This window comes from Balaenoptera musculus, chromosome 12, assembly GCF_009873245.2.
Source record: "Balaenoptera musculus isolate JJ_BM4_2016_0621 chromosome 12, mBalMus1.pri.v3, whole genome shotgun sequence".
Taxonomy (NCBI): domain Eukaryota; kingdom Metazoa; phylum Chordata; class Mammalia; order Artiodactyla; family Balaenopteridae; genus Balaenoptera; species Balaenoptera musculus.
This window is the reverse complement of record NC_045796.1, coordinates 9,326,400-9,352,135: the sequence shown is the minus strand read 5'-3', so window position 1 is coordinate 9,352,135 and position 25,736 is coordinate 9,326,400. Positions and strand designations below refer to the sequence as shown.

At 43.9% G+C, this 25,736-nt stretch overlaps 1 protein-coding gene across 3 annotated transcripts in view; it reads left to right on the top strand.

Moving 5' to 3' along the window:
- Positions 1 to 25,736, top strand: part of TULP4 (TUB like protein 4) — a 234,294-nt gene that overhangs the window by 171,211 nt on the left and 37,347 nt on the right. For all 3 annotated transcript variants that reach the window (XM_036871447.1, XM_036871445.1, XM_036871446.1), the window contains 2 exons: positions 22,334 to 22,514; positions 24,889 to 25,023. In XM_036871447.1, the coding sequence (XP_036727342.1) occupies positions 22,334 to 22,514; positions 24,889 to 25,023 (316 nt within the window). The remainder of the gene's footprint in view (positions 1 to 22,333; positions 22,515 to 24,888; positions 25,024 to 25,736) is intronic.

Genomic DNA, 25,736 nt, shown 5'->3' with positions numbered 1-25,736 from the left:
GAGTTTGAAATCTAGCCTTTTTCCTGTTTGTCATATATTTTCCTGCTTGTCATATATTTTCCTCTTTTTTTCTGGGGGGTCTGGGTGAACACTGTGCCTCTTCAGACGTGAACATTTACAAATATGCATGCAGCTCGCTTTGAGTCTTAGCTGAGTATCAGTTCCCTGTCAGAGCCTTCCAGCTGGCTCTGGAGAACGTGAGACGTGTCTCCGTTAGGAAAGGTGGAGATGCTGGCACGTGGTCCAGCGTGTGTCTGGGAGTTAGTGCTGCTGTCGCAGGAGGAGAGAGCAGCTGGTGGGTCCGTGTCCGCAAGAGCAGGACAGAGGAAAAAGCCTCAGACTTACGTCTGATGCATTTGGGTTAGATGGAGAAGGATTTTGTGGTTAAAGTTCTGAGCACAAGAAGAAAACTCCCCCTCCTTGCCTTTCCGCCCTCCCTGGGAGAACTCCAAGAAGGCAGCTCCCAGAAACAGCCCTCTGCGGTGGGGACCAGGGGTTCTGCAGAGGACTTCTCGGGCCGCTGGCCTTGTCCCATTCTTGTCCCAGTTGCCGCTTCTCTGTCACAGCTCCCACGAGAGGCACGTGCATGGTCTGGGTGCGCCAGCCGTGTTTGGATTCGTTTTAAGGGATCTCGGGCGTCAAAGCCATGTGCACATGAGGCACGTTAGCGACTCCTGTTTGCACACAGTCAGTGCAGCCCCTGATCAAACAGGACTCATTCAGTCCCGGCGTTTTCAGCCTCCCTCCCCGAGCCAGTGGTCCTTCCCACTAAGCCCAGTCCTGGCCTGCTGGCCTTTCTTGCCACTTCCCCACACTTTCTACTCAGGTTGCCTGCCCCCTGGGCCCCCGGAGTCTTGGAGCATCTTCTCTCTGGGCTCCTGCCTCGGGTGAAGGCTGTCCTCCAAGCAGCCCGCGGCTTCCCTTGGCTGCTGCCCCACTGCTCAGCCCCTTCGGCCCCAGGCCACACGTCCAGGCTTCGTGCTCTCTGGTCGCTGCTGGCCAGATGCAGCCCCTGTTCCAGCCTCGTCTTCCCCTTCCCAGTGCCGCCCTTCGCCTGCTCCCGGAAGCCTTCCCCAGCTGCCCTGTGCTGGCGCTGCCGCCTCAGGCTCCCGTGCTCCTTCCACTCTTTCTGGGCTTCCAACCTTGGCCTTCCCCCTTTTTTCCTGTCCTCGGGGCGATTTCTTCCACTGCCACGTGTGCATCTCAGGCTCCCAGCTCTGTGCTATGCTCATGTCTCCCTCTCGTCCTTCACCCTGAGCCCCGGCTGCCCGCAGAGCCCGCTGGAATCCCGTGTGGTCCACACTCTCTGGTCCGTCCTCGTCCCTGCCCTGCTCCTCTAATTGCTGACCACTTACGCCCCCGACTGGGGACCGTGCTTGACTTTCCCTCTTCCTTATCTGCACCCTCTGCGTAGTCGCTAAACCCCATTGAGTCCACTTCCTAAATACTTCAGGGCCAGGAATTGATTTATTTGTGTTTAAAAGTGGCAGGTGGCTGTGCTCAGACTAACGTCAATGAGGGTAGGTGGGCTCCACGTGCCTAGAGTGCTGGCGTAGGGCTGGTTGATTTGGGCGCGCCAGGTTCTTCCCAGCGCTCCTCTTCTGCAGCTGCGCCCTTGGCTGGTTCCTTCTGTCGTGTCCGGTGGCTGCTTCTGCCAACTGGGCTGCCTTTTGCTTGGCTCATGTCCCGTGAGGGAGTGAGTGGCTCTTCAGCTCTTTGAAGTTACTCGAAGGTTCCCCTTGGCTACCGCAGTGGCTTGCACACGGTGTGTGTTCCTCACCGAGATGTGTGCCTCTGCCTTCCTGGGGCTGGGGGTGGCCTACGGCCCGGGGAGGAGGGGGCGGAGAGCACCCAGCAGAGCGCGGGGCAGCTCCACTTCCGTTAGTTTTAGATGTGATGTTGGGATGTGAATCTGCTCCCTCTCTGTGCAGTCTGCTTCCTCTCTAACTTCCTTTCCTACTTATTTTTACTAATTTTTATTAAAGAGCTGTAGTTCTTAAAAGTCAAATAGTACTACTGGGTTTATAATGAATATTTTTTTAAAAACACAAAGCACAAGCACCGTTCAGTCCCCTGTGCCGTCCCGCCCGCCCCCAGATTCCTGCTCCCTGGGGTCTGCACTTTTGCTTGTGTTCCCCTCCGCATTTCTGAGTTACGCGCTTATGTGCCAGGTCTCGATCTTTCTTTGGACTCAGGTATTCTCTGCTGACTTTGCACGTGGGAGATGAGGACTTGGCTCTCTCAGAAGGCCCCCTTCCGCGGCTGCCCGCCCCCCACCTCCCATCCCCCCAGTGCGCTCTGTCTTCTCGCTGAAGGCACGACTCACACACAGAAGAACCAGGATAGCATTGCCTTCCTCATGCAGTCATTTGCTTTTTCCAGAATTAGCAAGGTTGCCTTATTTATTTCCTTAGTTTTCTCTGTACCAGTCACAGATTAATCCCTGTGCTCTCCAAAAAATGGAAAATCTCCTCTGAAATGTTCCACCGCCCCAAGTGGCTCAGCCGCCTGCTCCGGCCTGAACCGGTTGCTCTTGGCCTGCAGCACACCTGGCATCCTGAGCACCTGTTCCCTCATCTCCCCCTGTTTCTGGGGCGAGCACCTTTATTTGTGTGGTTTGTCCCCTCATTTTGGTGGAACGTGTTTTCAGGGTGTTGTATGTTTCAAGATGCTGTGCTTTGTCTCTCTCACCTGTGTGGCTGGGACATGGTGGTCATTTTCCAACTTGTCCTTCGCCTCCAAGGACTTGTCTTATTAGTTCTGTGATATTTTCTTTTCTCTTTCTGGAAATCTTATTATTCAGATGACGTTCTTTTAGGTTGATGATTTGATTTTAATATCTTTTCTCTTCCTGTTTCTTTTCTTTGCCTAATCTTGTTTTCTGGGTGATGTCCTGAGCTATATCCTCCAAGTTTTCTTTGACTTTTAAAAAATTAATGCTATCACATTTTTAATTATTAGGAGCTCTTTTTGTTTTGTTTTCTGATTGTTCTTTTTTTAAAAAAAATCATTTCATTCTTAGCTCATGGAGAACAAAACAACGTGAGGATATTGATTGGAAGTTTTGAAGTATTCTTTTGTATCCTTCATTGTCTTTCTCCTCCAGGTTCTTTCTGGTTTTGTTTTGGCTTCTCTTTTTCATATTAGATGCTTTTCTCAAATGTCTGGTGATCCTTGGTTGTCTGCTCATATTTAAGAGGTGGATACTAAAAAGTACCTGGAAGCCTGTGGAATGGGGTAATGAGTGGACCTGTCCTTCTGCTTGGAAGACCCATGTGGACATCAGAGTCTGTCTTTGAGCCATCTTCTTCCTGGCCGTGGCAGGGTTGGAGGCTGGCTGCCTGTGGGCCTTACCTGGTGGCTGAAGTGGGCCCGCTTTTAGCATTTAGTTACTGGGTTTTTCACCCTAGGCCCCTGAGCTGTGTCTGGCCTTCTGTTCAGCCCCTTCACAGAGAGTAAGATGCGTACCCGCCTGCCTGGGTAGGAGAGGAGGTGCGGAGGGCTAACCATTCCTTTTCAAGACTTCCAACCAGTCCACTCTGGGAAGGTGACCCTAATCAGCTTACTCTTGGGTTCCCTGATGTAGCTTTGGGCTTCAGCTCGCTCTGGTCTGCTCTGTCACTTACCACGTGCTCTCAGTTTCTAAGTGTTGACTTCTCTGTCTGCTGACCTCTTCTCTCCGCTGACCTCTTCTCTCCAGTTCTCTGTTAGAGTTTCACACTCATTACCCTCAATTGAGTGGGGTTTGGGAAGGTGTTCAGTCCATCACGCAACCCCTCGTACCTTTCTAGGCTTCTCTCTGCCCCCGCTCTCCCCTTCACACTCGCCCTACTGGACTAGTTTGATTTCCTACGCTCACATTGCTTTCCTACTTTCAAGCGTGCTGTTCCTTCTGCCCTTGCCCCTTGTCTGCCCAGTCAATTTCCGGTCATCCTTGAAGGGTCAACTCAAACATCACCTCCTCTGTACGGTCTGCTGCCTGCCACCTTCCTCCACCCCAGCCCAGGCAGAGCTAATTAGACTCTCTCTGGAGTGTTCCAGGAGCACCTCCTGTGTACCAAGAGCACATTTTGTAACATTTTCCACATTGTGTTGTAACTGTTGGCTGCATATTTTCTTTCTTACCAGATGTGAGGGCAGGGGCCACGCCTCATTGTTCCCTGTGCTGCAGTAGTGCAGTCATGCAGTGAGTGCGGGAAGAATACTTTCTCTGGAAGCGCCGGCCTCCCCCTCCTCTCCGCGTGGTGATGATTAAGTCCTTGGCCTCGCCTAAGGAATTGCTATATTTCCTCCCGTCCTCAGGTACCACACAGTCATGAGAGGAATTCTTGGTTTACCCCACATAGGTTGTCCTGGGAGGACCCAGCATTAGTTTTTCATTCATAACTGTTTCATACAGAAAAGTCTAATTTTTTGGTTTTTCACACCTCCTGATACTTGTGTGGAATCTTTCATTAGTTAAGGCTGGTTGGATTTGGGGTTGGGGTGGGGCGAGGTTGGTTTTTTTCTTAATTTTTTAGGCTGTGTGGTTATCCCTCCTTTAGAAAGCAGTTTGAGGGAGGATCCTAATAACTGAATTCTTCTTCCTACTCAAATCCAAAAACAGTTTCTGAATATGAATTGTCAGCTTCATCTTGATCCACGGTATAGAAAATTCAACTCAGTGACAATTATTAGCTATTAGGATATAGTATCAAGAAAATCCGCGTGGTTTCCTTGGATGAAGGCCTTTGCAAGATGCCATGTTTCCATTTCCTGGCATGGTGTCCCTGCAGTGCTGCCTGGGGACGGCGGGTTAGGATTGATGGCATCTTCACAGACCACCCTGCCCTAAGATTGTTTTCCTTTTTTCTTCCTATGTCATATCTGGCCCCTCTTTTTCCCCCTCTTCCATCTCTTCTTTACAGTAATGAGAATTTTTTTATCCTGAGCCAACAGACTTTTCAGTGTCAATATTCTGAAATTCTCCTCTTTCCCCAGTGTGCCTATGACATACATTCATTTTCTTAACTTTAGTTGTAAGAGAATTGTGCACCACTGTTACCATATTGCAGACCTTGGTCTCCATGGTGCAGGGGGGTACTCAGCCTCACTAGGATTCTCTCAGTGGTATGGTGAATAGTTATTAGTTATTCTTCTTGTGCAGGGGAGCAAAGTCAGGAACGACGATTTCACCAGCTTGGTGACATCATTCCCAATAAAAATTCATGATGAACATCCTGGAATTCCATTCAGGAAGTCTATAGCCATAGGAGGGACACTTTAAGGCTCTTTTCCTTTAATGAGGACACAGGTCAATATTTTTAAAAATCTTAAAGGCAAACACTTGTTCTTCATAAAATTTGGAAGTACTGATAATTACTTTGTAGAGTTCATCCAGATGATGACAGATACAAACTATGATTAACTTATACAGCAGAGGTTATTGTGTGATGATGATGAACTTCAAAAACAGGAGAACGATCCTATACAATAGAAGAGAGAGAAATAGACTATGAAAACAAATTTTCTGCTCCAAAGGATTTATAGACACAGTCTTACAAGTGAAACCTATTATATCAGTAGACACATATTATGCTTGACCTTCAATTATAATGAATAACCAATGGTCTCTCCTTTGGAATGTTCTGTTAGGAAACAAACATTTGTCACATAGCTGGAATATTTAAGTATTTGCTACTGATGTTAATAGTCCTAAAGAAATACAGGTATTCTTCACTTTATATACTAGATTTTAAAATGTAGGTGAACTGAGTTTTTGTAATCATAATTATACTTTAAGTATCCATGTAAGGAAATCTTTCCTATTTAAAAGAATATTCTGTAGAAATTGCTCTCGTTTAGAAGGCAGTTTGGTGTGAAATGAGAATTCTTCACCTAATACATCTTTTTGCTAGATGTCCAGACTTCAGTTTTCCACGAGTAGAGGTAATGTTTGTTTATATACTAAAACTTAAAACCTGGTACTAAATACTAAAACCTTTTTTAAAGGAAGTCTTAAATACTTAAATAGACCTAATATTTTCTTAGGCACTTTAAGCTATGATTTCAAATAAACTAGAAGGGGTCTGGGGTTGGTACGTCTTAAACAGCCCCAAGAGAAGACTTTCCAATTTTCAAGTCTTAGCACACGCAAATGTGAGTGGGGTGAAATCTTCTCCTCTGGCCTCCATCCAGGTGTGTTGTTTTGTTGTTTTTGTTGTTTTTAACCTAGGAAGAGCGGTTTATTCTTTTTGCTTTTGGATACAAATGGTAGATCCCAAGCCTCCTCTCATCGGCTGAAAGTAAGTTTTTCACACAATGTGGTCCCTCCTGATCCAGTGTCTGGTGTCTGCTGATGTGATCAGTGATCCACCCGCGTTTTTACAACAATTTTAAATGCAGTCGGTGCCGTGATGTGGACGACAACAACAAGAAAAATCACTAAAAGTACCCTTTGTGCCTCCATGACATCTACGAAATGAAAGCTATTGTTATGTACACGTTTCGTGAGAAACACGACCTTTATTTCTCATTTGGAGTAGACTGGAGTCAGGACTTGAGTGGTGTAGCAGGATCGTTAAAGGGGATATTTCAGTGCAGGATTAATTCATTTAGTTCAAATAATTTTAAAAATAAAAAAATTTAAATCATTACTATACAGCATCTTTCCAGAGATATGAATTGGTGAAAAAGGAGCTATTATGGTACTAATATACGCTTAAAGCTTTAACACATTAGTCGGTTGAAAAGAGTAATTATTCATTTAATTTTGAAATATAAGGTTATGAAGTACCAACATAGAACTCAAGTAGATTTGCTGACTCCCTCGAAGTGTTTTAAGTAATAAATGATTCTGTAGGGTTTTTTTTTTAAAAAGAAATTTATTTATTTATGTATTTATTTTTGGCTGTGTTGGGTCTTCGTTTCTGTGCGAGGGCTTTCTCTAGTTGCGGCAAGCGGGGGCCACTCTTCATCGCAGTGCGCGGGCCTCTCACTGTCGCGGCCTCTCTTGTTGCGGAGCACAGGCTCCAGACACGCAGGCTCAGTAGTTGTGGCTCACGCGTCCTGTTGCTCCGCGGCATGTGGGATCTTCCCAGACCAGGGCTCGAACACGTGCCCCCTGCATTGGCAGGCAGACTCTAAACCACTGCACCACCAGGGAAGACCCTGTAGGGTTTTTTAATTTTATAAATTTTAAAACTTTGATTATAAAAAATTCAGTAACACGTCAAAAATAAATAAAGAACCCAGATATTTTACCACATTTGCTATTTTATCCCTTTATTCTTTTTTTTTTCTGTGCTGTATTTAAGGCAAATCCCAAATAGCATGTCCTTTCACCCATACTTATTTCAATATAAATCTTTTCAAAATGTAGGATTTCCTTCCATAACCACAGTGCTGTTATCTGTCATACCACCTCTTATCTTTACTTTGAAGAAGGTCTTGTCAGATTAAAGTAAATGATTTGTCTGGGGCTTGGATTAGCCATGGCTTTAAAGGAGGACATCTGTTACATCAAGAAGATGCGTGTTCATTCTGAAGTTTTTCTTTGTCTTGCACTGTAAGATAGGAAATGGTTTATAAAGGAAACTTTGAAAAGCAATGTAAATCTTTACTTTCTCAGCTAAAAATGTGATGTTGCCACCATAGTTTTATAAATGAAAAGTAATTTACTGATGTTTGACATACAGGAAATGACTGTCTCATAGATGAGGCCTGATCGTTGATAGAAAAAAAGTCAGACTTAACAAAACCAAAATAAAAAGAGTCACAGTTTGTTATTTGCAAGGAGTTTCTTCTTCCCCGTAAGAAAATATTCTGCTCTGCTGGCTGTGTAAGTGCTGGCTTTGGAGTGACTCAGCCGACTGCCCCCCACAGCGCTGCTCCCGCCTCCTCCAGTGAGCCTGCATCTCGTCCTTTTAGGTAGTAATTACAGGAACTGTATAGGTCTTAGCTTCCCTGCAAAGACTTGAAAGCCACTGTGCTAACACCGTGAGAGAAGAACATGGAGATCTCTCACACAAGCTCTTGTTCTCAAATTATTTCTTACTATTATTATTTTTAGTCCACAAACTCACTAGAGTAACAACTCAGTGAACCATTCTTATTCTGAAGACCCTCAGTCACGAGTGAACTGTAAGTAGGTTAAAGGACCTGTAGAGTAGAGCTCCTGCCTAGTGGCTTGTGGAAACATAGCTTTGAAATCAGATTTAATCTAAACCAGTGGAAAAAGTGATTCTCTTCCCTCTCTTCCCATTAGATTTTCCCATGACTTTTTAGTGGTGCATGTACTAAAAAAGTACTGTACAGGGGAAGCTCATCTTTATTTAAAGCCTTGAACTGAACATATATAGGAATGCTTCTTGCCAAAATAGGCAAGGAGGATGTGAGTAACAATTAAGGAAAATAATGGAAACATAGGAAAGGAAATCAGGAGATGGCCTCCCACCCATTATGGCTATCTTTATACTACTATGAATACTGTTTAAATTTTTTTGGATTTTGTTTGTACGTGTGTGTTCTGGATATTCTGTTGAGCTCTTGATAGGAGAAAATAGATTTCTTTAGCGAAAACAGGTGAAACTACTGTGTCTGTACTATTTTGTGCTATTTTGGTTGAGTGACATTGGCAATTAAGTCATTTAAAAATGAAATTGCCCTTTGTTATCTCCAGACTCAGATCATTGTTGGATCACTATATAGAACACTCAGTATAGATAAATTATAAAATATGCTAAATAGAAAATCTTTCTTGAAATTTACATTTGGCAATTTAGGTTAAGAATGAAAGATGGGGGGCAGTTATTTGTGTACAATGGCTGTTATTAAATACACCCTCTAAAGAATATGTTGGGCAGGAGTGATGTTAGCAGAATGGCAGAGTAGCAAGCTCTGGACCCTCCTTTCTTCAACAGGCACACCAAATCAGCAATACACAGACCAGTTCCCTTTGTGAGAAATCCAGAAACCAGTTGAGAGGCTTCTGCACCCCAAGTGTGTGTGAAACCAGCCACATCAGAATTGATAGGAAAATTTGAGATACCCTCTTGCCATAATCACTACCCCTGGCAAAGTGCCATATGATTGGGAGAAAACTCCCAGCTTCTCCCTGGGAAGAGAAGGAAAGAACTGGATCATACATCCAATATTCTGATTTTTTTCCTGGGTGTAGCCTAAGTCACTGGCTTCTGTTTCACCTGTCTCAAAGGGCTGATTGAACACTGGGGCCACTGAGAACAGAGGTAGCAGTTTGAACTATCACTCAACACAGCCCCTTCTCCTGGCCCAACACAGAGTGAGCTGGTGAAAAAAAACCCAGATTCCAGCTTCTACTTTGGGTGGGGGGTTGGGCGGCAGGGAGAGTTGGACCATGTATCCAATGTTCAGATTTCCTGAGGGCTGCCCAAGGGACTGGCTTCTGAATTAGACCACTGACAGGACCCAGCATACTCCATACACCTTGGGGCCACTAAGAACAAAGACAGTGGTTTGGACTAGCAAGATAAATCTCCAGAAACTGACCCCAATGAAATGGAGATATATAATTTACCTGACAGAGAATTCTAAACAGCAGTCATAAAGATGCTCAGTGAGTTCAAGAGAACAAAGCATGAACCAAGCGAGCCTTTCAAATGTTTTTTAAAAATTCGAAATTAAGTAGCTGAGGTGTACAACAACTGAAATGAAGAATACACTGGAGGGTTTCAGCAGCAGATTAGATGAAGCAGTGGAAAGAATCAGGAAACTTGAAGATGGGTCATTGGAAATTATCTAGTCAGAGGAGGAAAAAAGAGTGAGAGCATGAAGAAAGCTTGAGGGACTTGTGGGATACCATCGCATGGACCAATATATGTATTATGGCAGTCTCAGAAGAAAAGAGAGAGAAAGGGGCAGACTGTTTATTCAAAGAAATAGTGGCTGAAAACTTCCCAAATCTGGAGAATGAAATGGACATCCAGATTCAGGGCTCCTCATGGATCCCCAATAAGATGAACTCAGAAATCCACACTGAGATACATTATAATCTAATTGTCAAAAGTCCGAAGGCAAAGAGAATTTTGAAATCAGCAAGAGAAAAGCAACTTGTCTCATGTAAGGAAACTGCCATACCACTTTCAGTCCAGAAGGGGGTGTGACTATATATTCAAAGTGCTGAATGAAAAAAAACCCTGCCAATTAAGAATGCTATACCTTGCAAAACTGTACTTAAAAAGTGATGGAGAGATAAAGGCTTTCCCAGACACACAAAAGTTGAGGTAGTTCATCACCACTAGACCTACCTTACAAGAAATGCTAAAGGGAGTTCTTTAAGTTGAAATGAAAGGATGATAAACAAGAATATGAAAGTACAAAACTTGCTAATAAAGGTATAGACAAATACAGACTATTTTGTTACTATAATGGTGATGGATATATCACTTTTAATTATAATAAAAGTTAAAAGACAACTATTAAAAATAACTATAATTATAAAACTATGTTAGTGGATGCATAATATAAAAATATGTAAATTGTGACATCAGTAACATAAAATGCAGTGGGGGGGGAGAATTAAAAGTAGAGTAACTATAATTTCTTTTATGTAAGCCCCATAGTAACCAAAGAAAATACCTATAGAAGATACGCAAAAGAAAAAGAGAAAGGAATCAAAGCATATGAATACAAAAAAATCAATGAAACACAAAGGAAGACGGCAAGAGAGGAAAAGAGGGACAGAAGAACTAAAAGACTGACAGAAAACAGTTAACAAAATGGCAGTAATAAGTCCTTCCCTATCAATAATTACTCTAAATGTAAATAGATTAAGCTCCCTAATAAAAAGACACAAAGTAGTTGAATGGATGAAAAAAAACAAGATACAACTATATGCTGCCTATAGGAGGCTCACTTTAGATTTAAGATCATATATAGGGTGAAAGTGGAGGGATGGAAAAAGATATTCCATGCAAACGATAACCAAAAGAGAACAAGGGTGACTATAATTATATCAGACAGAATAGATGTTAAGTCAAGATCTGTCACAAGAGATAAGGAAAAACATAAAGGCAAAAGGGTCAATTAACCAGTGAGAAATAACAATTATAAATACATATGCATACAACATTAGAGCACCTAAATATATAAAACACTAAATTATTATGTAAAGCAAACATTGACAGAACTGAAAGGAGAAATAGACAGCAATACAGTAATGGTAGGAGACTTCCCTACTCCACTCTCAATACTGGATAGAACAACCAGACAGAAAATCCATAGAGAAACAGTGAACTTTAACAACACTGTACACCAAGTGGACCTAACAGACGCGTTTATATTTTTAATTTTAAATACCATATCAGGTTTATTTTAATAATAATTGTATACATAGTATAGTGTGTCACATACTGTTTGCTATTTTTATGTGAGGAAAGAAACAAAAATGGATAAAAAGAATTTTTTTTTTTTACTTTAGTAAACTTAATTTTTTTTTTCTAACATAGCACTGTCTATATGTCAATCCCAAACTCCCAATCTTTCCCTCCCACCCGCCACCCTTCGGCGCTGGTAACCATAAGTTCATTATCTAAGGCTGTGAGTCTGTTTCTGTTTTGTAAATAAGTTCATTTGTATCTTTTTTTTTTTTTTCTTTTTCAGTCTTGGCTATTGTAAACGGTGCTGCAGTGAACTTTGAGGTGCATGTATCCTTTCAAACCATGTTTTTCTCCAGATAATATGCCCAGGAGTGGGATTGCTGGATCATATGGTAGCTCTATTTTTAGTTTTTTAAGGAACCTCCATACTGTTCTCCATAGGGGCTGTACCAATTTACATTCCCACCAACAGTGTAGGAGGGTTCCCTTTTTTCCACACCCTCTCCAGCATTTATTGTTTGTAGTTTTTTTGATGATGCCCATTCTGACTGGTGTGAGGTGATACCTCATTGTAGTTCTGATTTGCATTTCTCTAATAATTAGCGATGCTGAGCATCCTTTCATGTGCCTCTTGGCCATCTGTATGTCTTCTTTGAAGAAATGTCTATTTAGGTCTTCTGCCCATTTTTTGACTGGGTTGTTTGTTTTTTGGATATTGAGCTGCACGCGCTGTTTGTAAATTTTGGAGACTAATCCCTTGTTGGTAGCATCATTTGCGAATATTTTCTCCCATTCTGTGGGTTGTCTTTTTGTCTTGTTTGTGGTTTCCTTTGCTGTGCAAAAGCTTTTGAGTTTATTTTTTATTTTATTTGTTTGTTTTTGTTTTTATTCCATTACTCTGGGAGATGAATCGAAAAAGGTATTTCTGTGATTATTCTCCTTATGTCAAGGAGGGTTCTGCCTATGTGTTCCTCTAAGAGTTTTATAGTATCTGGCCACCATCACCCTGGTACCAAAGCCAGACAAAGACACTATAAGAAAAGAAAGTTACAGACCAATATCCCTGATGAACATAGATGCAAAAATCCTCCACAAAATACTAGCAAACTGAATTAAACAGCACATTAAAAGGATCTTACACAACAGTCAAGTGGGATTTATCCCTGGGATGCAAGGATGTTCAACATATAAGTCAATTAATGTGATACACCACATTAACAGAATATAGGGTAAGCACCGTGTTCTCAGTAGATGGAGAAAAAAAGCATTTGACAAAATCCAGCACCCTTTCATGATAAGAAAACTGTACACAAGGAATAGAAGGAAATTAATTCCACACAATGAAGACCATATATGAAAATTCCACAGCTAATATCATACTCAGTGGTGAAAAACTGAAAGGTTTTGCTCTGCGATCAGGAACAAGATGATACCTACTCTCTTTACTTTCATTTGACAAAATACTAGAAGTCTTAGGGCACTTAGGCAAGAAAAAGAAAGAAAAGGCATTCAAATAGAAGTCATGACATAATCTTATCTGTAGAAAACCCTAAAGACTACACATACACAAAAAACTGTTAGAATAAATGAATTCAGTAAAATTGCAGGATCCAAAAATCAGTGTACAGAAATCAGTTGCATTTTTATATACTAACAATGAACTATCTGAAAAGGAAATGAAGAAAACAATCCCATTTACAATTGCATCCAAAGGAATAAAATACTTAGGAATAAACTAGATCAAGGAGGTGAAAGACTTGTACACTGAAAACTATCAAACATTGAAGAAAGAAATTAAAGAAGACATCAATAAATGGAAAGACATCCTGTGTTCATGGACGGGAAGACTTATTATGGTTAAAGTGTCCATACTGCTCAAATCAGTTTACAGATTCAGTGCAATCCTTATCAAAATCCCAATGGCATTTTATACAGAGATAGGGAGAAAATTCTAAAATTCAGATGAAGCCACAAAGGTCCTAGACTAACCAAAACAATGTTGTGAAAAAGAACAAAGCTGAAGGAATCACACTTCCTGATTTCAAAATACATTACAATGCTATACCAAATAAAACACTATGGTACTGGCATAAACACCAATGATATAGAGACCAGTGGAACAGAAATATAACCCCTATGTAGTCAACTGATCTTCAACAAGGGTGCCAAGAATATACAATGAAGAAAGGGTAGTCTCTTCAATAAATGGTTCTAGGAAACTGGATATCCACATGCAAAAGGATAAAATTGGACCCTTATACCATATACAAAAATCAACTCAAAAATGGATTAAAGATTTAAACACAAGATCTGACACTGTAAAACTCCGAGAAGAAAACATAAGGGACACTTCATGACATTGGTCTTGGCAATGATTTCTTGGATATGACCCCAAAAGCGTAGGCCACAAAAGCAAAATTAGCCAAGTAGGGCTATATCAAACTAAGAAGTTTCTGCACAGCATAGAAAACAATTAACAGAGTGAAAAGGCAACCTGTGGAATGGGAGAAAATATTTGCAAACCATATATGTGATAAGTAGTTAGTATCCAAAATATATAAAGAACTCCTTCAACTCAATAGCAAAAAAAATAAAAAATAATGAAAAATTAATAAAATATTAAAAAACAAAGAGAAAAGCCAGAATAAAAAATGGGCAGAGGACTTGAATAGACATCTCTCCAAAGAATACTTACATTGACCAACAAGTATATGAAAGATGCTCAACATGACTAATCATCAGGAAATACGAATCAAAACCACTGTCCGATATCACCTTATACCTGTTAGGATGGCTATTATTTAAAAAAAGAAAAAAAAGTGTTGGCAAGGATTTGGAGGAACTGGAACCCTTGTACACTGTAGTGAGAATGTAAAATGTTGCAGATACGGAAGTTCCTCAAAAAATTAAAAATAAAACTACCATATGACCCAGCAATCCTGCTTGTGGCTATTTATTCAAAAGAATTGAGAACAGGGTCTGAAGGAGATATTTGCACAGCCATGTTCATTGCAGCATTATTCACCATAGCCAAGATGTGGAAACAACCTAAATGTCCATCAGTGAATGAAAAGATAAAGAAAATGTCATATATTCTTACAATGAAATATACACATACAGTGAAATACTGTCTTAAAAAGGAAGGCTAAATAATATATGAAAAAACCTTGAGGACATTATGCGAAGTGAAATGATCCAGTCACTAAAGTCCAAATACTTCATGATCTCACGTATATGAGGTATCTGAAATAATCAAACGCATAGAAGCAGAGAGTGAAATTGTGGTTGCCCAGGGCTCGAGGGAGGGGAGAACAGGGAATTGCAGTTCAGTTGCTATAAAGTTTCAGTTATACGAGATTAACAAGTTCTAGAGATCTTTTGCACAGCGTTTTGCCTATAGTGAACGATATTGTACACTTAAGACTGTATCGTACACTTAAAAATTTATGAGTGTAGATCTCGTATCAAGTATTCTTACCACAATTCTTTTAAAAAGATATGTATTTTTTAAAATTGGTGTCTAACTTATTTTAAAGTCAATTTCTTGTCAGTTTAGTGTTACATTTTCTTCATATGCTTATATTAATACCACAGCATGGCAGGGGCCTTGGTTCTGACGCAGAGCCCTTGCAAGAACGGCGGTCTTTGTCCGGATGGCTGCGCTACTGGATTGAGCTTCCCAGGGTTCCCTTTGGCATTCCTAAACCTCGAATGCCTTGCTGCTCTGACAGCCCTACCCTTGGCATTGAATACATCCTGGTGTCATTTTAGAGGGAGGTGATGTGTGTCACTAAGAGGGACAGACACTCTTCCTGACTAAATTCTAGGCAGGCCCCACTGAACTCTCTTCTTGACTGGGCCTCAACCTTGGCCTGTCAAGCTAGATTCGCATCACGAACGTTTCATTCTCTCTCTCTCTCTGTCTTGAACAAACACTAGCATAGTTTCTGCCCACGCAAGGCTGGGTAGCTAAAGATGACAACTCCAGCCTCCCGACGTTCTTGCCTGGGAAAGTTCGAGGCTGCCAAAAGAATTACAGCACCTGAAAGTAGGGCCCCTGTCTCCCAGTCTCTGGACCTTAACTTGCTTAAGCACCAGTTAGCAAAACCCAGATGGCCTAATGACATTGACAGTCCCCACCTCCCACTTTTGGTAAAATTTCCATTTCCCTGGCTCTGCTCTAGCCCCCGCCTCCCTCCTCGCTACTCTCTCATTCTCCCTTTAAAATGCCCAGTCATGTCGGCACTAGTGGAAGTTGAGTTCAGCTCCTTCTTACTGCAGTAGTGATTACTGCGTAAAAATCTGTCCTTACCTCCTTGACTAGTGTCCGGCTTCACTGATCTTTGACACCAGTCACAGGTGCTGTTGGGTCTGCCCTCATCACCGTGTACCCTGACAGCTACCGTTGAGTCAGAAGACTGTCACTCTCCTCAGACCAGGAAATCGTTTCCTCTGAACCCTTTTGTTGAAGAAGTTTATTAGTAGCCACAGGAGGGAATTACTATTTCCATATAATGAGAAATATATTTAGACATGTTTCAAAGATTTAGAGCATTTTGACACAGGAAAGGATTTGAGAGCTCATCTAATATACCTTTTTTAGATGACAGAAGGGAACAAATACTCAGGAAGGTAAATGATCAATTCGAAGTTACATAAGAGTCAAAGTAGAACCAGACCCCTAGCCAGCCAACTCCCAGTTCTGAGTTCTTTGCAAAGGAAAGGATGTTTCCCCAGAAGATTTAAGACTGTCTTCACCAAACAGGTTAAGCAGACTTCAGTGTCACCTAGTACCTCCTTCCCAATCCAAGGACCACGTGGTAAGTGGCCTGGGTGTTTTCACCCCGCTCCAGAGATCTGATATGGAGCTGTGTTCCTGAAACTTTTCTCTCTACCTCATTCCCTGTGTATGTAGTAAATATATATATATATATTTTTTAATCATTCACTTTATTTATTTATTTATTTATTTTTATTTTTGGCTGTGTTGGATCTTCGTTTCTGTGCGAGGGCTTTCTCCAGCTGTGGCAAGCGGGGGCCACTCTTCATCGCGGTGTGCGGGCCTCTCACTATCGCGGCCTCTCTTGTTGCGGAGCACAGGCTCCAGACGCGCATGCTCAGCAGTTGTGGCTCACGGGCCTAGTTGCTCCGCGGCATGTGGGATCCTCCCAGGCCAGGGCTCGAACCCGTGTCCCCTGCATCGGCAGGCGGACTCTCAACCACTGCGCCACCAGGGAAGCCCAGTAAATATATTTTAATAGTATATTCACATGGTATATAATTCTAAATGTTCAAAAGGATATATGATGAAAAGTTCCATTTTCCCCACTATCCTCAAGCCACGCACTTCTGTTCCCCAGAGGTAATTGGTGTTTCCAGTTACCTGTGTATCCTTCTGGAGGTATCCTGTTTTTAAATTAGTCCTCTAGTCATTCTGTTCCCCCCCCCACCCCCAGAAATCATGTGTAGGTATCTTAAAAGGGTGAATAAACTTTAAAATGGAGCCTGAAAGATTTGGGGAAGAATGTTCTAGCAATGGGAATTATCTAACATTAAATTCAGTACCTGAGGCAGATAGAATATCTCCTTCTCTGAAAATCTTTGAACTTAGCACAGTCTCTCATCTTTATGGGTTAGTTTATAAGCAGTTATTCTGCAGTGAGGAGATGAAATGACTTCAAAATTACATGTTTAGACCAAAGACACAAATTTTTATTATAGATATTTTGGGTGAGATTTCTTTCCCATATTTATCAGAATAAGTCTTAAAATGTCCGTTTTAGAAATGCATGTTATAGTCAATTGTGAAATTATATTTTATCTTTTTTTTTTGAACCAGGAAATACTCTGTTAATCGACTGAGCATTTCTGTCCTTTACAACTGTCTGATTTCAATGACTATTTCCTTAGTTGCAAAAGCCTTGAAGCACATTTACAAGCTAGTGTTCTGAAACCCAACAGGGAGGTCTTTTCAAAACAAAAGTTTTACTTTGGTGGCATCTCAGGACAGAAGGTTCCTTCTAAAGAGCAAAGGGAGATCACTGCCTGTCCCTTCACTCCTCCCTCCACAGTAGTGCATTTAGACGTTTGCCACCAACGGAGCTGGTTACTGTAGGCGTATCTCAGGGATGTTGTGGGCTTGGTTCCAGACCACTGCAATAAAGGGAGTCACACAAATTTTTAGGTTTCCCAGTGCATGTAAAAGTTATGTTTACACTATACCGTGGTCTGTTAAGTGTGCAATAGCATTATGTCTAAAAGAACAATGTACATACCCTAATTAAAAAAGACTTTATTGCTAAAAAATGCTAACCATCATCTGAGTGAGTCATAACCTTTTGGCTGGTGGAGGGCCTTGTCTCCGTGTTGGTGGCTGCTGGCTGCTCAGGCTGGGGTGCCTGTGGTAGTTCTTAAAAGTGAGACAGCAGTGCCGTCTGCCCCATCAGTTGACTCTTCCTTTCATGGACCATGTCTCTGTAGCATGCAGTGCTGTTTGATAGCATTCTACGCACAGTAGAACTTCTTTCAAAATCAGAGTCAGTTCTCTCAAACCCTGCTTTATCAACTAAGTTTATGTCATATTCTAGATCCTTTGTTGCCATTTAAATAATCAGTCAAGTTCGCCATCTTATATGGACACGGCTTGTGATGCCCCAAAATAATTACAATAGTAAACTCAAAGGTCACTGATCACAGATCACTCTAAAAAATGTAATAATGAAAAAGTTTGAAATATTGTGAGAATTACTAAAATATGACATAGATACACAAAGTGAGCAAATCCTGTTGGGAAACTGGCACTTGCTTGGCACAGGGTGGCCACAGACCTTTAATTTGTAAAAAACACAGTATCTGCAAAGTATAATAAAATAAGGCCTACCTGTAGTAGGAATTTGTAATCACTTTGTTATCCTCTCCCCCCAGCTTTTAATCACAAAAGCAAATAAATGGGGCAAAGTCAGTTCCTTTTGTAGCTAGTTCCAATGCTACTGGTTAAATTCTACTACAAAAAAGGTGAACAGTTATAGAAGCACATATTTTTATAGTTGAAATTTCCTAATATGGTCTTTATTTGAGAATTTAGATGCATACCAGTCTCCAAAGGTAAAATTACTGGTGATATATGTCATCACTGGTTCCAAAATGTAAATCTTTTGAATGATTTGCTGTCTTCTTCCTACCTCCTTTGGTCTGTGGCTTGGTTCATTTTTAATTGCTGGTGATAATTGTGTTACATTTTAAAATAATTACATCTAAAAATAGTTTAGAATGGAGTACATTTAAATGGAGAGATTATATGTGGATACCACAATTTTTTAAACATTGCATTGATACTAAACACTGCCCTGCAACAGTGTCCCCTGTCCCTGAGGGACCGCCGTTGAACTGGTGTGGCCTGAGGACTAGCGGGTTTCTGCCACCTTCTTTGGTCCTTAGTGTACCCGTTACAGAGGGAGCATTGTCCCTGCCCCTCTGTGAAGCCTGCAGTCCAGTAGAGAAAAGAGCAGGAAAAATATGAGACAGAAATTCATATCATCCATAACTGAAAGTGTTTTGGAGGCCAATTTTATGGGAGGATTTGGGCACTGGTTTAGTTTAAAGAAGAAAGGAAAGAAGTTGTTGCTTCATTTGTAGGAAAATTTGGGCAAAGGCCACAGCTTCAGGCAGAAATTTGCTTGCCAATAGTCACTGAGCGTCCGCTCACGACAGGCAGCGTGGGAGAAGCTGCGGGTGCAGACCTGCCCTCAACAAGCTCGTGGTTCAATGGGAAATCACTGAGCATCCGCTCACGACAGGCAGCGTGGGAGAAGCTGCGGGTGCAGACCTGCCCTCAACAAGCTCGTGGCTTCATGGGAAAGGCAGACATGCAAAAACAGAGTGTTGTGGGAGCCATGGATAGAGTGAGGTTAATTCTGTGTAGGGGGTCCCAAAAGCCTCGTCTGAGCGCCTGTAACGTATCAGACACCGTACTGGACGCTGGAGATAAAGCCACAGTCTTTGCTGGCAGAGGACCTGCTGTGTGTGTGGGTCAGGGGATGGGTGAGGTTATGAATCTCATCTGGGACATGTTGATTCTGAAGGGCCTGGCCTTCGACACATCCAGGGGTAGGCGGCTGGCAGGCAGTTGGACCTGTGAGTCTGGAGCTTAGGGGAATGGCCTGGGCAGGAAGCCAGCCCTGAATGGGGTCCTTGAGGCTGTGGATGTGACTCTGACCTCCTAGGAAGGGAAGGAGGTCTGGGGCCAAGCCTAAAAGAGGAGACAGAGCCTGGGAAAGAGGAGCCGGCACCATTCTGTCCAGAGCCCCAGAATTAGGGAGTGGAAGCCGCAGAGACGGATGCATTTGCCAGTGTGTGTATTTATTATTGTTAGGCTTTTCTGTCTTGTTCTCTTGAAGTCCTTGGCTCATGGAAGCTTTAGCTCATTGGAAGTGATTAGGCATGAAAAGAACTTGTAATAGAGGAGATTTTTGAAAATCTGATTTTATGTCATATCGACGTTCTTCAGTTATCTGACACACTTGTTCCAAAACAGAGTAACTTCCTCCGTCACTGCTTGACAACCCGACTGTTAGGGTTGCCTTTTTCCTTCTCTCTGATCTTAATAGCGCATTATCTCTCAAGAGAGATGTAGTCGGAGTCGATTCACGATGGGGGATTAGGAGGCTGGTTTTTTTTGTCCTCTTTTGCTTTAGTGTGATGTTGAACACTGAAAACTCATTAAGCCACCAGGCCTTTATTCAGGAATTAGATGGTGTCTGTTCTTCTCCAAAATGGAAAACTGTGAGTGTTACTCAAAAGATGCTTCATTTCCTCCTTCCCTTCACAAACCCTGCCATGTGTCATCTGCTAGGACAGGCCCTGGGGAGATTGCAGCCATCAGAGCAGACATAGTCCATGTCCTCAGAAGCTTACAGTCTAGCTCGGGAGTCAGACAAATCAAATAATCACACAGTAAGATATGAGAATAGTGGTGATGGCGCCGGTGGAGACTGTGGGAGCCATAACAGGAGGGGTCTGGGAACTTGTTTGGGGTTGATACATTTTAGTCCTGGGTACTTGAGAAGAATAATTGTTTGCTCTTGCCTGCTAATGAGCTACGTTTAGGAGAAACAGAGTCACAGGTGATGAAATAACCCCTTCACGTACACCATGGTACAGGGCTGCCCTTCAGACGTGCTTGAACAAATGGGTGAGGATGTGCAAAGGGGAGAAGAAAAGCCTGCTTCCTGGGATGTTGCCTTACAGTGGGGTTCCCACACGTCTTTTTCTTCTGAAATATGTAAATTGTACATTTCAGTTGAAGTTACAGGAGGTCACGTTCCATATTTATCTTCACTGCAAACTGCTCAGGAAGCATATTCAGTGTCTGCCTCTGCCAGGGCTTCAGTGGCTCTGACCCACCGCTCCAGTGTCTGCCTCTCTCTGCCCGTGTCGCATGAGGTCTTTGTGGACATGCTGGTGGATACTGTTTATTTTCTCTGTTGGCAGCCAAGAATTCAACTTTTTCTAAAATGATTTTTACTGTGTTCCTATTACGTCTTATCTGTTTTTCCTTTAAGCAGCGTTCGATGATGATTCATCACTGGCCCTGGGGGAAAACTGTTTTAGCTTCTTTTTTTTTTAAGTTTCCAGTCATTAAAAATGTAGATCATGTTTAAAGGAATATTTGATGAACAATTGGTTTATCTAAAACAGCTCTGTAAATTCTGTGAGCGTATTACTGCTTAAATGAAATATATCTTCCCTTGTAATTAATCTCTCATAATCATCAGGATAATTGCCTTTTGATTGTCACTGACTTTAATTCACTCATGTAACAGTAAATACTTATTGAGTGCCCACTGTACCCAAAGCTCTGTTAGGTGCCAGGGGTACCGCTGTGGATGGTCTTGGCCCTCAAGGAGCTCAGTGTCAAAATCTAAAAAGCAAAAAGAAGTATGGACCTAAAAGTCTTAAATAACTTTCCCTTTGTGTAGATCCTGGTATGGTTCTCACAATGAGTTGTTGGTGGATAGACAGATGTCGTTAGACACAAAAGATACAAAGATTTCAATGCCGGCAGACGCAGAAACTGCAGAGCCTAGCACACAAAGCAGGAGATAACACGGTGTACTCCTCAGGGAGGTCCTGCTTCCCAGGCCCCAAGGGTCCCCTCGGGGTCGTCCAGTGGGATGACACCCGTCGCGGGGGGGGGGGAGGGCTTTGAGCAGCCATGAGCAGCCCCTCTGCCGCTCTGATGGAGGGCGTCCACCGCCGTCCCGTCTCCCTCTGCCTGCTTGTGCTTTAGCCCTGGCCGTGTGTCTGCCTGCGGGCCGGGTGACTGGGGGGCCCCTAGGAGCGGCCCTCAGCACACACGGCGTCAGGCCTGTCTCAGCTCCATGCCAGCAGTGCTGGCACTTAGCTCCCTGGATTGTTTTGACAGTTAATGAGGTAAACTGGTTAGAATAGTGCTTAGCCCAAAGTGAGCACTTAATGAATGTATTAATACCATTAATTCATTATAACATTATTACTTAAATACATCAACACCATTATTTGTCTCAGTGAAATAGAACATGAGACAAACATGCTTACGTACACTTAAAGTTTTTCTTTAAGAGATGTTTAACAATGAACCTCTGCTGCTGCTTTTTTTTTTTTTTAAGAAAAATAAGAGAATATTATCCTCTTCTTAGCCCTCCTCCTTCAACCGAAAAAAACAAAACAAAGAAAAACAACCCGCAAAAGGTGAAACAGTGATTTTGCCGGTGTTTGAAAACGTCCACATAACATAATGAATATATTTATTATAGCATTAGTCACATTTCACTAATAGAGGACTAAAATTCTTCCAGTAATAGCCAGCTAAGTTTCCGCCACTTCCTGCTTTGTGTATTTCCTCAGTTGCTTACCTGGTCTCTTTCTTTAGTCCTGGTGGACAAGTCAAGGTGGTGAGGTTTGCCAGAAACCACAGACCTTTCTCCCCGTCCATCACGAGTCCTGGTCCTTGGTTGCAGGTGCTGTTTGGCACGGCTGACGGGCAGGTGATCGTCATGGACTGCCACGGCAGGATGCTGGCGCACGTCCTCCTGCACGAGTCAGACGGCATCCTCAGCATGTCTTGGAACTACCCCGCCTTCCTGGTGGAGGACAGCAGCGAGAGTGACACCGACTCCGATGACTACTCCCCGCCCCAAGGTAGCTCGCGGGCTCCGTGGGGACGAGAGTGTGGAAGGAGAATGAACCCATCCGCAGGGGAAGGGACAGGCCCGCCGTGCGCACGGCTCCCTCACCTACTGGGCAGGGTTCTCAACGGAAGTGCAAGGCACAACTGGCCTAATCTCTGTTCTTGGTTGGACCGTCTTCTCTCTGCCATCCCTTTCTGCAGAATCACCGGTCAGGTTGATGAAGCTCCATTGGCTTAGGTTTTCCGAGATATAAAACAAGACTTATGGCCGTTTCCATGTCCCTGGGGTGTCGTGGGACTTAGCTGCTTAGTGAGAGTAGGGAGAGCTGAAGATGAAAAATCCTGTGCTATTCCTATACCCTAATCTGTGGTGTTTCAAATCCCTAACGTTATTAAAGCCCGTAGCTTTAGTTGTGTGGGGAAAGGATTAGCTCTGCCCATAGTGAAGGCCAGTACACTGGGCTGGTATCCATGCCCCTGTCTTTTTTATTTCAGGCAGAAGGTCTGTGCTTTCTCAGTTCAGGTGAACCTGCCGCCCTCACCCCCGGCCCCAAGCCTCACAGTGATGTTAGATTAGAGTAGATGACGTCGGAGTTTTTTAACATTTGGACCAGTAATGAAAGATTGTTTCAGACCCTTGGTGGGGATAATTTCAGGTTCCAGCTTCCTTCACCCCTTGCAGTGTGTCTTAGCCCCCAAAGCAGAAGCGTTTAGTGTCGACGCTGGCCATCCCCAATGTCAGCCCTCAGCACTGGCCCACTCAGGGCTCTGGCTCTTCCCCAGTGTCCCATCCCCTGCTCCAACCTCTTTTTTTAAAAGGAGAATATGTTGCGAATAGTGGAAGGAAAAGACTCCCCGTGGTCACCTGCTGCGGGACTTCCGGGCAGCTGTGCTCACACGGCTGGCTGAGTGCCCTTAATGGGCTAAAGGCACACGCTGGACAGTTTCTACCCTTCCCTGTGACTGTGGGCATGTTCAGCCTGTGAAGGACTGGTCCAGGGAGAGGATTTTTAACTTTCTCCCCCATCAGCATCTGCCCTCACTGATACTTGGAGTCTTCTCCCTCTTGTCCCAGACGTGATAAAGTGTCATGCTTCCCAGAGACGTACACATATACATAGTCATTCATTCAGTTAGGGAGAAGGCAGTGTTCAGACCAGTAATGAAAGATTGTTTCAGACCCTGTAAAAAAAATGTAGACTGGCGGTAGCGTTTCAGGATTGGTGGGTCTCGGGAGGGAGAGCGTTCTTCGCTCCTGGGAATCCATCCCCTAGTGGGGCCCCAGCCTTGAGCGAAGTGCTGGTCCTTCCTCCGCCTCGTGGTGATGAAGCCAGTGTCTTTCAGCATTGGACTCAGCGTCCTTTTAAAACAGAACTTTGCTGGATTGAATGCATATTTGCTTATCCACACTTACTAGAGGAAGAAACAAGATCCAGAGACCAAGTTGATAAAGCAAGTCCAGAGCAAGTCTAAGAGCGGAACACAGTTCCTGGCTACTGCTCTAACCTGTCACCCTCTTCAGAAGTAGAGGGCCGGTTTGGAGGAAGACTGGGATTTGCCTTTCAGATAGGGCAGGGTGTTTCTTGGTGGCCTCGGGAATTTGAGCACAGAGGTAGGTACCTGCAGCATCTTATAAGTGAAGCAAAGGAGAGTCATAACTGGGGATCCTGCACAGGCGGGGCTGAGCGTGGTGAGCAAGCAGACGTCAGGCTGGCCCGCCCCGGGTGGGAGGGGACAGAGCATCGTCCCTCCCGGCTCCTTCCTTAATGCACAGTCTCCTCGCACGCACAAAGCAGGGTTCCTTTCTGCTGGCTGTGCGCTGGGTGTGAGCCGCATCCGACCTTGGCCTTCTCGCCAGACGTGGGGCCTCTTCTGGTAAAAGCAGAGAACTCATGGTGACTGCTCACTTCCTATAATGTTCAGTGAAAGTGTGTTCAGTGTTGGAAGGCAGCTTTTCTCTGTACATTGGACCAGGATTAAGAAAACGTTTTCGTCCCTCTTCCCACCATCCTTATACGTTACGTGACATTAAAATAATTTACGTTTGCACGTCATCAGAAACATGTAAACCCGTGACCACAGAGGTTAATACACTCTGCACACATTCTCTCAGCACGGCATACAGAGCCCAGGGAGCCCTGCTCGGTGCCCTCGGGGCTGCGGTCCCCAGCGCCTCTCATTCCGGGGGCTCCGGGAAGCGGCCCCGGCGCTTGGTGCGGCTCCTGAGTGCTGTGCAGCGTTGCCTCACTTGGTAAGGTCCCAGCCCACAGTCTGATCGGCACTGCCGGGCAGTTTCGAGGCCCTCCGCAGGATTGCAGCACGCGGGCCTGGATTCCGGTCACGAGCTTGTTGCCTCGTTTTCACTCGGCACTTCTGTCCCCGCAGATGGTCCAGCGGCGTATCCCATCCCAGTGCAGAACATCAAGCCGCTGCTCACCGTCAGCTTCACCTCAGGAGACATCAGCTTGATGAACAACTATGACGACTTGTCTCCTACTGTCATCCAGTCGGGGCTGAAAGGTACGGATCAGCCCGAGCGGCCAGCCTCCCGAGCTGGGCGTCACAGCCGGGGCTGTTGATCCCCGGCCTCTGCAGTGGCCTCTTCCGGGCTTAATGGAGTGTGTTCGCCCCTCTGCTTAGCTGACGAGTCGACTCCTATCTAGTCTCACCTTGAGGAGGGATTCCTGACGGTCCCCTTCGTCTTCACCTGCCCTTCTCCCCCCACGGCAGGAGTGATCCTCTCGGGTGTGGGCCGCTTGCCTCCAGCCAGCGCTGCGGGTGTTGGGCGGCAGCACCTGCCGTGCCTGCTGTAGCAAGTGACACACAAGACAGCCGAGGCCTCGGTGTGAAGGTCAGCAGTCAGGGGCTGATGCCTTCCTGAGGGACGTTAATGAAATGCTGTCTCAAGGGAAGATAGGCGTCCGTAAGCATTCGCAGTGTTCTGAATTTTGCAATTCAGGAATACCGTCGAGGTCGTGCCTCTGATGAGTTCTTTGGAAAAACAGTCCTGTCTCTTCAGGGTTGAATGGTGCAGTGTAGGAATTCCAGGGCTGCTTCTGGTCCTCGAGGTTGAGGGACCTGCTGTAATCTGAATGGGAGCCGTGGCGGGGCCCGGCGGTGGGGAGGCAAACCGGAACCTTCAGTTCAGCTTGCTGCTGTCCTTCGAAACTGGCCGTCAGACCAGAGAGTCCTGGCCATGTTGCTTCTTGTCTGAATTGTTCAGGAATGCCAGG